Source organism: Diceros bicornis, chromosome X, assembly GCF_020826845.1.
Source record: "Diceros bicornis minor isolate mBicDic1 chromosome X, mDicBic1.mat.cur, whole genome shotgun sequence".
In the NCBI taxonomy this organism is placed as follows: Eukaryota; Metazoa; Chordata; class Mammalia; order Perissodactyla; family Rhinocerotidae; genus Diceros; species Diceros bicornis.
The window spans coordinates 119,856,948-119,869,791 of record NC_080781.1 but is presented as its reverse complement, the minus strand read 5'-3'; the positions used below and the strand labels follow the sequence as shown (position 1 = coordinate 119,869,791).

Genomic DNA, 12,844 nt, shown 5'->3' with positions numbered 1-12,844 from the left:
GTGCATCTCTTTTTCTGCCAGTATCATGCTGTTTTCATTACTAAACCTTTGTAGTATACTTTGAAATAAGGGAGTGTCATGCCTCCAGCTTTGCTCTTTTTTCTCAGCATTGCTTTGTCTAATTGGGGTCCTTTGTTGTTCCTCATAAATTTTAGGATTCTTTGTTTTATCTGTCTGAAAAATGTTGGGATTCTGATAGGGATTGTATTTAATCTGTAGATTGCTTTAGGTAATATGGACATTTTAACTATATTAATTCTTCCAATCCATGAGCACAGAATATCTTTCCATTTCTTTGTGTCTTCTTTGATTTCTTTCAACAATGTTTTATAGTTTTCAGTGTATAGGTCTTTCACCTCCTTAGTTAAATTTATTTCTAGCTATTTTATTCTTTTTGTTGCAATTGTAAATGGGATTGTATTCTTGATTTCTCTTTCTGCTATTTCATTGCTAGTGTATAGAAGTGCAACTGAATTTTGTATGTTGATTTTGTACCCTACATGTATTTAAATGTACATTGCATAGCATGGCCTACAAGGACCTGAATGATCCGACCCTTTCCTATTTTTCCTACTTCTCTCTTCATCTGTCTGTCTTTCTCTGTTTCTCTCTCTCTGTAACTCCCCCTTCACCATATATTGGTTTGGTTTATTTTCAATTTGTTTCAATTTTTATGACACTCTAAAACATTTCTTCCTTAAGGCCTGTTCCCTCTGCCTAGAATAACCCCCTTACCCACACTCTCGACTCCTGCATGATTATCTCCTTCCCATATTTTTAGGTCTCATTTTCATAGGCTTTTCTTGATGACACCTACCAAAATACCCTTCTCTCAAGTACACACATATAGAGCATATTTCTTATTTTGGGTCCTCGTTTTTTTACATTCATAGTAAACATCTCAAGATTATTTTATGAGTCTTTTTCTTTGGTTTTAGTCTTTCTTTCCCACTAAATGTTAACTCCATGAGACATAGAGAGTATTCCTGACTTGTTAAAAAATTCTTGACTTTTTCATGATTTTATTCTAAGTAACTTTCAAAGAGTTTGGCACATAGTAGGTGCTCAATAAATATTGTTGAATGGATGAATGAATGTATTAAATGCCTAATATAGACCAGTGATTGTGCAAAATATGTTACACATAATTAATATGCTATTCTATAGATAAGGAGACTGACTGTCAGATAAGTGATGTGACTTAATCAAAGGCACGCAGCCATTAAGTGGCAGAGCTAGAATTTGAATTCAGGTATATCTGTTTCTACTATACCATCTCCATATGATCACTAGTTCACTCTCACTCCACTATGCCTCCTCTACTAATGTTTAGGGAACTTGCTATCAAAATAAGGTTTTTTCTTTTTTATTTATTTATTTATTTTTTTAATTTTTTGTTTATTGCAGTAACATTGCTTTATAACATTGCATAAATTTCAGGTGTACATCATTATACTTCTATTTCTGCATAGATTACATCATGTTCACCACCCAAATACTAATTACAACCCATCACCACACACATGTGCCGAACTATCCCTTTCGCCCTCCTCCCTCCCCCCTTCCCCTCTGGTAACCACCAATCCAATCTCTGTCTCTATGTGTTTGTTAAAATAAGTTTTAAGAATTAGACATCCTTTGACATGATGAAATTCAACTCATATAATTTAATTGGTATGGAATTTCTAAAACAAAAAATAGATTGATCATAGATCTTATACAATTTATACATAGGTGATTCACAATATGCAGTGCTAATGATAAAACCACTAGCAGCAGTAGGAACAACCAGAGTAAGATCTCCAAGGATAGAACATTTTCACTCTATTTTTTCAAAATAAATATCAGGAAAAATGTGTATATTTGTTTGTCATAGTCACAGTTTCAAGGACCCATACATTATATATAAGATGAGGTAACTGAAGTTATGGATTAACTTTCCAAATGGCCCCTGGGGGACTGTGGTCAAATTTATTAATTAAGATTAAGAATCCTGAGCATCCAGAAAGAAGCCAACTAGGCTCGATATGTATGATGTCTCTAAGTAGTTTGAATTTTTTCTAAAAATAGCATTTGCTCAATGGTAATTCTTCATATTTTTTTTTTAGATCCAAATCATGGTCAGCACTGAAGAAAAAAATATGACTCAAATTTCAGAATTTATGCTTTTGGGTTTTGGGGATCTCCATGGCCTTCAGTTTCTTCTTTTTGGGGTATTTCTGGCCATCTATGTGATGACTCTCATGAGCAACATTGTAATCCTAACTGTGGTGTCAGCTGATCACTCTCTTCACACTCCCATGTATTTCTTTCTTGGCCACTTCTCCTTCCTAGAGATTGGCTATACCACCACCATTGAGCCCATGATGCTGAGGACGTTGCTATCAGCTCATGTGCCTATTTCTTTCCCAGGCTGTGCCTGCCAGTTTTATTTTTTTGCTGCCCTGGTAGCTACAGAATGCTTCTTCCTGGCTGTAATGTCTTATGATCGCTGCATAGCCATCTGTAACCCATTACGTTACTCCAGCATCATGGACCACTGTGGTTGCTTACAGCTAGCTGGTGCCTCTTGGGTGGCTGGATTTCTGGCACCCATTCTTCTCATGGTCCTCATTTTTCAGTTAACATTCTGTGCTGCAAATGAGGTTGACCACTTCTTTTGTGATTTGAAGCCCATCATGAAACTGGCCTGCACTGATACTCAAATAGCTGAGATGACCTCTTTCATATGTACCTCTTTATTTGCCCTCAGCCCCTTCCTGCTAAATCTGGCTTCTTATACTCGCATCATCTCCACCATTCTGAGGATTCCTTCTATCACAGGGAAGCAGAAGGCCTTCTCCACCTGTTCCTCCCATCTGACAGTGGTCTGTCTATATTATGGGACACTGGGCATTGTCTATGGCTTCCCTTCAGGGCCTCAGCATGAAGACTTACTGAAATTGCTTTCCCTTTTGTATACAGTGCTTACCCCTGCCCTCAACCCTATTATTTACACCCTAAGGAACAAGGATGTAAAGGTAGCTCTGAGAAAATTGGTGCAATGAGGAATGTATACCTCATCAAAAGGAAGTTTGATTTTTAGGGGCCCTTGCCACTTTCTGAAAACTCCAACAAAGTGGAAATATCTCTACAGTGTCAAGAATACTTACTGTGAAATTGATGGGTTTTCCTTTGTTCCATCAACTTTCTCCAAATTAATGAACAGGAAGTGTGTCAAGCTTTTGTTCGTTGAACATTTTGTAGGCCCCAGGTACTACACTAAGTTCTTTGCATGGATTATCGTGCTACATCCTCACAGCAACACTGTAAGGTAGCTGCTGTTATTATCCCCATTTTGCAGATATCACAACTGAGTCCCAGAGATTAATTCACTTGCTCAAGACCATTCAGGCAGACAGTAATGAAATCAGAATATGAATTTGAGCCCAAGATTTGCTTAGCACCAAATCCATGATCTACTGACTGAGGGGAGTCTAGAATCTTGGAGAGCTCAAAACGGTTGTCTTGGACTATGGAAGACATTACTGCAGATGACTTTTCTTAGGGGAACATGAGTTAGATGTGAGGTGAGAAGAAGGAGAAAAATAATGTAATGCAATCTAAATCCCAGCCTGTCTCCTTTCCCCACATAAAGTCTTGATAAAAATGCATGAGATAAAGACATCATGGGATTAAAATTTGTTTTAGTTTTTCATTTCAGGATTATTTATTAAAACAAAAGATTAAAATCAACCTAACTAGTTCAATAAATTAAAGCATATCCTCACTGTGGAATATGATATATTCATAAACAAACAAAAACAACATAAAAGAATAAGTCCGCTCTACATGTGCTGCTATGGAAAGATCTCCAGGATATATTGTAAGTACAAAAAACAAGATGTAATGCAATGTGTATTATATGGCACCATTTGTGTAACAAAAGGTGAAAGAAAGAATATTTATACTTAATTGTAGATGCATAGACTGTTCTAGAAAGATTCATATGAGTTTGGTGATATCAAATTCTTCTTTGTAGAGAAGGTAAATGGAGGGGAAGTGTACTTTTTGAGGTGGGAATCATGTAAATAAATTACCCATTGAAAAGTCATTAAAGTTTAGCAAATCATTGTAAATTATACAAAAAGTTGTATTGTTAAATAGCCCACTTTTATTATCAGCATAGAAGCGTTTCTAGACACTTGGGAGGCTTCTCTTCTCCCACAGGCAAGTTATAAGCTCTCTAAGGACAGAGACTTTGTCATTACCACTTCTGTATTTCCCCTACAGTGCCCTAAATATCAAAACCTGTGCATGGCATGGATGTTTAATTTAACATTTGTTACTATCACCCAAGATAGGGGAGCTCAACATCCATTGAGCGTAACAATTTCTAACAACTTGATGTGTTTCCATTTCTAGAATGGAAAACCCAAGGGAGAAAAATACGAGCTGTATATCCGATGTTCTCAGTGCACCATGGCAGTGCAGCCATAAAGGCTGGCAAGGGCTTGGGCATGAAGTGAGAATGGTTTCCTGGGCTCTTCTTTACACTGTCACCAGAGTGATCTTCCTCTAATGGAAATTTGTCCACATCCCTCCTGTGTTTAATCAACCTCTGCCACAAGGATCCCCAATTAAGAGCAGAATAAAGGTCTCATGCTCTTTATGACTCCATGACTTTGCACACACTGTTTCCATATTTACCTCTTCCTCATCTCTCCTGGGTTAACTCATTTTCATCCATCAAAGCCCAACTCAAATATCAAATGTAAAGTGTCACAAATTCTGTGTAACATTCCCTAATCCTTCACCACCCCTGTAAAGTTAGGCCTTTTTCCCCCTATGCTACTAAAGCGCTTTGCATATATTTCTATTTTACCGTTGATCATATTATACAGTAATTTTTTGCATATGTATCTGTCTCTCCACTTAATAATGAGTTCCTTAAAGACAAAGAACATGTCTTATTCATTTCTGTCTCTACTCCACTTTCACCTCCAGCTCTTCCCATCACCTAGAAAGGAGCCTGACACAGAATAGGTATTCAAATAAACATTTTTAATAAATACACTTCTTAGATGACTTGACTAAAATTACAGAATTAGTTAGGTGATGGGTCAGACCTCTGTTTGACAATTAGTCAATTGTTCTTCTATTATATAATGCTGCTATTTATCCTACAGAGTAGTTGTTCACCTGCCTAAAGTAGAGGCTGAACTATATAATAGTACTATATAACAGAACTTCCAGTTCTCGAAGTCTTAGATTTGTCTTGGGGTAAATTTGACAGAATTTGTGGTAAGGAGTGGAGAATATTGAGCATTTCCTTTTGGAGTCAGAGACCAGCATTGCTTTGAGCCCCTGGAAAGGCAGCCTAAATTATTCACTCATTCATTCATATTTTAAATACATTTGTTAAATATAAATTTAACATATAAATATGTTAAAAATAAATTTAAATATAAACACCTGCTCTGCATATAGCACTGTTCTGGTATATAACACTGTATATAGCACTTTAGCACAAAAAGAATAAGATTCATGTGAATTTACCTCGAAAAGTTTCCAGTCTAACCAGCAGACCACCTACACAGTCCCAGACATACAACCTGAACCCAGTAAATGTTTGTTCAACTAAACCAAGCCAAGAGAAGATTGAGTGACCTGACTTTCTGGGAATGGAACTGGCCTCTGTCGAGGAGATCATAAATTTCTAATACCCATATTCCCGAATCTGAAGTCACAGGTCTCGGAGATATGTGGGTTGTAGAATGCATTGGGAGGAAAAAGGAATGTGGTGAAAGAGAAGGGTGAGGGATATTTCCATCTGGAAAATCTAAGAGTCACTGCCTCCTCCACAACACCAGCTACTGTCTTCCAATGAGAAGGCAACATATCCATAGAGAGCAGCAATTAGAGCTAATTGGGTTTCTTCTTTTTAATATCTGAGACAGGGTCCCATTGAGATCAGGTAAGGAGATCTATTAAAGGCAAGCTGTTCTCTGCATATCACTTAATTCAAAGTACTTAAGGAGGCTGATTACACGCCATGCTCTCCAAGGATAATTGAAGCTCAAAATGGTGGTTTGTATAAGTTTAAAGACTTGATTCTTAAACCAGAATGTAAATAAGAAATCCTTTGAGAAAAATATGAATTAGGATGTGAAGGCAATGCCTTGAGAAAGGGTAGATACTTTTGCACAGGCCACAGTTCAGTTTGGCCTATACGAAGCCAGCCATCTGGATAAAAGTAAGAAATTCAGGTAAATATTCAGCTTTAGAGGCACAGGCATGTGAAAAATTTCCAGATAACCGTTTGTATTTTTTGCTATCTGGAAGAATTACAGTATATTCAATCATGCTTAAAAGAGTGGGCTCACCACTCAGACAGACTAGCTTGTGAGTCCTGGCTCTGTGAACTTAGACAAGTAAATTAGCCTCCCTGACCTTTAAATCCCTCATGTGTAAAATGGAAATACTGGTATCTACCTTACCTCACTAGGATGTTATGAGGATTAAAAGAGATAATGCATGTAAAACCCTTGGCACATTAGATATTCGATGCACGTTATTATTTTAGTAGTTATCATCATGCTCATGATCATCATCATCATTGTCATTATTTTTTTTAAGTTTTTTATTTTATTTATTTATTTATTTATTTATATTTTTTCTTTTTTTGTGTGAGGAAGATCAGCCCTGAGCTAACATCTGTGCTAATCCTCCTCTTTTTGCTGAGGAAAACAGGCTCTGAGCTAACATCTATTGCCATTCCTCCTCCTTTTTTTTCCCCCAAAGCCCTAGTAGACAGTTGTATGTCATAGTTGCACATCCTTCTAGTTGCTGTATGTGGGACGCGGCCTCAGCATGCCCGGGAAGCGGTGCGTCTGTGCGAGCCTGGGATCCCAACCCGGGCCTCCAGTAGCGGAGCGCGTGCACTTAACCGCTAAGCCACCGGGCCGGCCCGTCATCATTGTCATTATTGAATGCCATCGGCCCCTTCCCACTTTGATATAGTAAAGAAATGTTGACAAATGAGGTATCTGAATAAATATACAGTAGTCTGACGGCTGAAAACAGAAGCTAGAGAGTAAGCTTCTAAGGCTTCTCAGTTTTACTATCATCTTTGGAAAGCAAAATACAAGCTGGGAAACAAGGTATTTCATATGTTACTTGATTGAGCAGCTTTTGAAAAGTTTGAATCCTGTTGTCCAACATATGACTTTTAATGGCAGCTCAAACAATAAGATCAAACTGGATCCACCTTACTCTTTCTGCAAGAACATATTTCCTTCTCTCTTTACTTAATTGTCATGTTTCCCTTACTAAAATCCTTCTGACAACAAAAAGTAGTGTTAGGGGAAACCGAGAGGGTGCCTAATAGGACTAGAAGGCAGATTAAGTGGGAATGGGCCTGTTAAACTGCTAAGGATTTGGTCTCAACTTCATCATATACCATTATTCTCTCTATGTTCTCTGGCCACATAAGGGACCCTCTTCCAGTTTCTTAAATCTATAAATTCTTTTCTGCCTCAGAATGTTTGTATATGCTAGTTCCTCTGCTTGGAATGCTCTCCCCCAAAGCTTGATGCAGTTGGCTCCTTCTTATCCTCTGTACTCTCCTTAAATTTGACATGAGATAGACATTGCCTGGCCACCCCATCTAAATTAACTTCCCTGCCAACACCATCATTCCCATCTAGTTAGGCTTCATTTCAATATTTGATCATTCTTCTATATAATCATTTGTATATTATGTTTTTCATGTCTGTCTCTCAGAACCTCTGTGCCTGCCCCATAGTAAGCACTCAATACGTATTTGATGAATAAATGAACAAATGTTTTGGAATTCTCACCCTTTGGTTAGTCAATGGGTGAGTATTCAATGAGTGTGGTTTTTATAAATGAACGGCTAAGGAGGGTTTGAAATGTATTCACGAATTCTTTGATATTTCTCCAAAGAAAAGATAAGATTAATGTTTTCTCCCTAATCTCAAAGGACTTGTGACAACTTGGACCAATAGAGCATGACAAGGGCACCTGGGCACAATAGTAGCACCAGAATGTATGCAGCGACTTCCGAGGCTGGGTTATAAAAAGTCATACAGCCTTTGCCATGTTTGCTGTAGACTTGGTTTTGGAGCACTTAGCTAACATGTAAGAAGTCTGACTATCCTGAGGCCACCATGCTATGAAGAAGACCAGGTCACATGGAGAGGCCTATGTAGAGGTATTCTGGCTGACAATTTGTAGGGAGACAGAAATGATGTCTATACAAGGTCTATAGGGTCTATTTCATATATCCAAACTCTTCAGTGTTCCTCCTATTGAGATGTGCTATCTATATCTCCTCCCTTTGAATATGGAAGAGCCATGACAGCTTTGACTAATAGAGCATGACCAGAGCACTAACAGACGGTGACAGGGACAACCAGCATCAATCACCAGATTTGTGAGTGAAGATGCCTCTAGATGATCCCACTTCCTAGCTATCTGGTCCCCTCCAGTCATAAGGTTTTCCAAGCTGAGGACTCAGACATTGTAAGGCAGAGACAAGCCATCCCTGCTGTGACCTGTCCAAATTTATAAGCATAATACAATTGTTTTATTCCACTAATTCTTGGAGTGATTTGGTAGGCAGGAAAGGTAACTAAGGATAGTGGTCATGAAATCCGTGTCATTTTAGGAGGCAAAAGTCAGTTCAGAAAATTCAGCTGTATGGGAAAATGCCTCTTGACTGACACTGGAATTTTTTAAAAAAACTATCATACCATTTAATACATTCCTACACTCACTTGAAGACCTGTTTCTCTGAAGAGAAGCTTCCTTGAGCCTCCCAAGCAGAGAGGAATACTTCATCCATCCTGGGAGCTACCATTGTGTTGAGGATATCCCTCTATTAGTGCCCTTGCCATACTTGTTGCACGTGTTCTTTCTCCCTTCCTAAAATATCTTGTCTATATCACTTCTGTCTCGCCAGTGCCTTGCACTGGGGGTTCAGTTAATACATTTTTGGTGATTAAACAAATGTTTCTAATGATCACTTTAATTTGGTCTGGCTTTGGTCTCCTCTAAATGCCAGCTTTCACTGTGTACCAGGTCGGCACCAACCTCCCTCTAACAAATTTGGAATATAGATGAGGGTCTGAGCCACCTGTGCTGTTCTGTTTTATTTGAGGTCATCTGTGGCTTCAACATCCAGATTTCACCACTAACATTTCATACATTCATTTCCTACAGTTCTGCTTCCTACAGAAGTAAACAAATGGAGGGATGGTCACAGTAATGAAGAAGCCAAGGCTACAGCTAAAAGCAACGATAATCATGATAATAATAAATGTGACTAATAGCTAATGAAATTTTACTATGCTCTAGTCAGCATACTAATGTTTTACATACATGATACCATGAAATCTTCTTAACAGCCATATGAGATAGACACTATTATTATCACCAATTTATTGAAGAGGAAATTGAGGTTTAGAGAGGGTAAATACCAAAATTGCAGCATCCAGGTCTATCTGACTCTAAAGCTTAGTCTACTGCAAGTATTCCCATCAATATTCTGGCTTCCTTGGGATTTTTTAAACCATTTATTTTTAATGGCAAAAGAAAAGCAACGTGTGTCTGGAATTTAAAGGCATTTCAGACAATAGCTTCATTGAATGGAGGGAGGGATGTTTCAAGTGTTAGGCTGGAGCAAGGTTTTCTTTTTAGTATGAATCTATCCCCTTAAGGACAGCTGTAAAGTCGATCATATTAGTCATTTCACAGAATCAGGGGCAGCGAGGAGGGTTATGTGTGTATGTACTGAATTCAGCCATTTTCCCTTACCCTGTGATCCGCTTGCCCCTGGAGTTCCAGATAATGAGATTTGGAACCCATTTCTTTCCCTATGTTGCCACCACTAGCCAGGGATTTCTCCTCTGTTCCCACTTGAAATCCCTTGGGAGGGGGCAAGGAGCGTCCTCTGAGGTTGACAGAGGATGGCATGAAAGAGGGCTGGCTCTCGATGGGCACTTCAGAGATGAAAGGGCCCTACAAGTGGCAGCCAGGGATAGCTGTTGGACCAGAAGACCCCAGATTTTATCCTCTAGTGATAACAAGTGCTTGGTGAAGGTGATGATTAAGGCCAAATCAGTATCTGCACTGCTGACGTGGATGCAGATGAGGGATATACAAGAGCTGACAAACTCAGGAAAGGAACCAAGAATTTGGTTTAACTGTGTGGAAATAATTTTAATTACAGGCATTTATGGGAACTGTTTACAATTTATGCCTAATTGCCACCCAGCACAATAACAATTATGCATATCATTAAATATGTGTCAGATTAATTTTATTGTAAATTTTGATTATAACAGAAAGCCCTATATGTGCATGCTCTGTCTTCATAATTTGTTGCTCAGATTGCTCACAATTTAGGAAAAAATGAAACAGAACATTGGCTGGGGGACCAAGAGTGGGGGCGCTACAGAGGCGGCTGCCTGGGGTTGAATATTTACTATGGGCAGCGCACAAAGTGGATAATCAACAAATGCATAAATCCCTGCAGCTTAACTTCACCAGAGCCCTGCAGGCAGCTCCATGATCTTTTATTCATTTATTGTTGATTCTTTGGCCTTATTCATGCCCACAACATGTTCCAAACCTTTTCTGGTCTTCTTGGCCTCTCAACTTAACCCTTCCTCTCTCAACTCTTGCTCAATGGGTAAGGATGACCTCATTCTGGCCTTTTCACAGCAGGGCTGGCTGATGGCCCCCTACTCTGCCTCCCAAATTTATTTCATATTGCAATTCCTTTCTCCCACGGGCCTCTGGCCTCTGACAAATAGGTATGCCCTTTCACCTGTGTTAGGCCCCTTCCCTTCCCACCTCCTTAAAGATTGGTTCCCTGCCCCAGCATTTCACTATGTCTTCAATCTCTTTTCCTGCTTTTTGCCATGCACATAGTAGACATTCAGTAAATCTTTGTTGAAATTTCCTTAAGATGCACATGGGACACACACACACAGCTGTCCTTGCTATTCCTCCAGCTACCACCATTTTCTTCTCTTCCTCTAATTTAACATCATACTTATTGTACATCTCATGTATCTAATTAGGTTAGAAATTCATTGAGAGAAAGGGGTTTCCATGTTATTTTTTTCTGTCTTTGGTATCAGACAGACTTGAGTTCTACCCTAGGCTCTGCCACTCAGTGACAAAGAGAACTTGGGCAACTGACATCATCTTTCTGATGTCCAATTACCTCACCCAAAAAATGGGGATAATAATAGTACCTATATTACACAGTTGTTGTGAGGATAAAATGACAAGTTGATGAAAAGGGCCTGACACACACTAGTAAGGATTCTTCTCAAGCAGAAACTTTCTGCTCCAATGGCTCACTCACACTGGTGATTTGTTCCCCCTACTTTGGTAATAATGAGCCAGGATTTCAACAACCTCAAGCCTTACTTATTATTCATATTCATCTTTCATTCTTAGCTCTAGATCAGTAGTTCTGATTCCTATGAGACCTAATACTCCCTCTTCATAACAAATAATTTGCGACTTCCCCTTCACTATTCTGATATTCATAGATATAGTCACAGATAATATAACCTACCTACATACATAATTTAAAAAAATCAATATGGTGACCTAACTGAAATATAAATGAGAAATGAAAGGAAAGTAATTTACAATAAAATTATATTTATTTCAATATATAAATGCAAGAGCATGGCTACATTAGGCAACATAATGAAATGCATGATTGCACCAACTTAAAATGAATAAGTTTATATTTGTGAAAAGTAAGAGGATTGGGAGCCATTACATATAAGAAAGGAAAACATAAAAAACAGATATATGAGAAAACAATAGGATAAAAGCTACTGTTGAGATAAGACAGGAGTTGGATAATTATAAACAATTTTTCTCACCTATATTATTAAAGCTCACTGGAACATTTGAAAACTGTGTGAGATACAGGATAACTCTTCATTATGCAGGATTATCCCAGGCATTTAAGAAAAACTAGCATCACCGGCCTCCATCCACTAAAAGTCAGTAGCACCTCCCAAATATTGTGACAACCAAAATGTCCCCACAATTTCGTGAACATATCCTAAAGGATGGAACTCCCTTAGTTAAGAACCAGTACTCTAGAGCATGCCCAGTAAGGAAAAGGCAAATCTGGCAAGGATCATGGAAATTGCTTTCCTAGGATATGGGAATCTCCATGAGTTGGAATTCCCTGTGTTTGTAATGTTTTTGGTGACCTTCTTGGGACTCTGAGACACAATGTTGAAATCCTGATGGTGATATCAACCAACTCTAGCCTTTGCTTCCTTGTATGCTACTCTAGTCCTACTTCATCCTCTTGAATACATGTTACCAATTCATCGCTGTCTCACTGATCCTGCCCATTTTCTGTCCCATAACAATTTCTTTCTCAAGGTAGGCCAACTAGCCTACATATAGCAATAGCTTTGTAACAATTGAATGTTGTCCAATGGCCATCAGGTCTTTGACTACCATGAAAGTTTCTGCCACCTTCAAACCCTCTCACTACCAGTCACTCTGACACCAAGCCTTTGACATCCAGCTAGTAAACATTTCATGGCCTATTTGTTTTCTTGATTTCATCTTGACCATTTCTTAGGTGCCAAATTTGTATTTTAATCTGTTTTAATAGTAATATGTCCAAAATGTACTCTGTTTTATTAAAGTGATGATACTGAACATTATTATTTCTTTGACGTTCCATGGATACTGTTCAATTGAAATTGTTAATTAAATATCTATTTTTTCCAAAATTTTATCATAAAAATGATCATAATTTTCAGAACAAAGTTGAAAATATTTTTAA

At 38.3% G+C, this 12,844-nt stretch overlaps 1 protein-coding gene across 1 annotated transcript; it reads left to right on the top strand.

The window, feature by feature from the left end:
• The first annotated feature begins 2,117 nt into the window (after positions 1-2,117).
• On the top strand, positions 2,118-3,047 carry LOC131400603 (olfactory receptor 10A4-like). The gene has a single exon (XM_058535314.1). It carries the CDS (start codon positions 2,118-2,120, stop codon positions 3,045-3,047), a length of 930 nt encoding a protein of 309 aa, XP_058391297.1.
• The last annotated feature ends 9,797 nt before the right edge of the window (positions 3,048-12,844 follow it).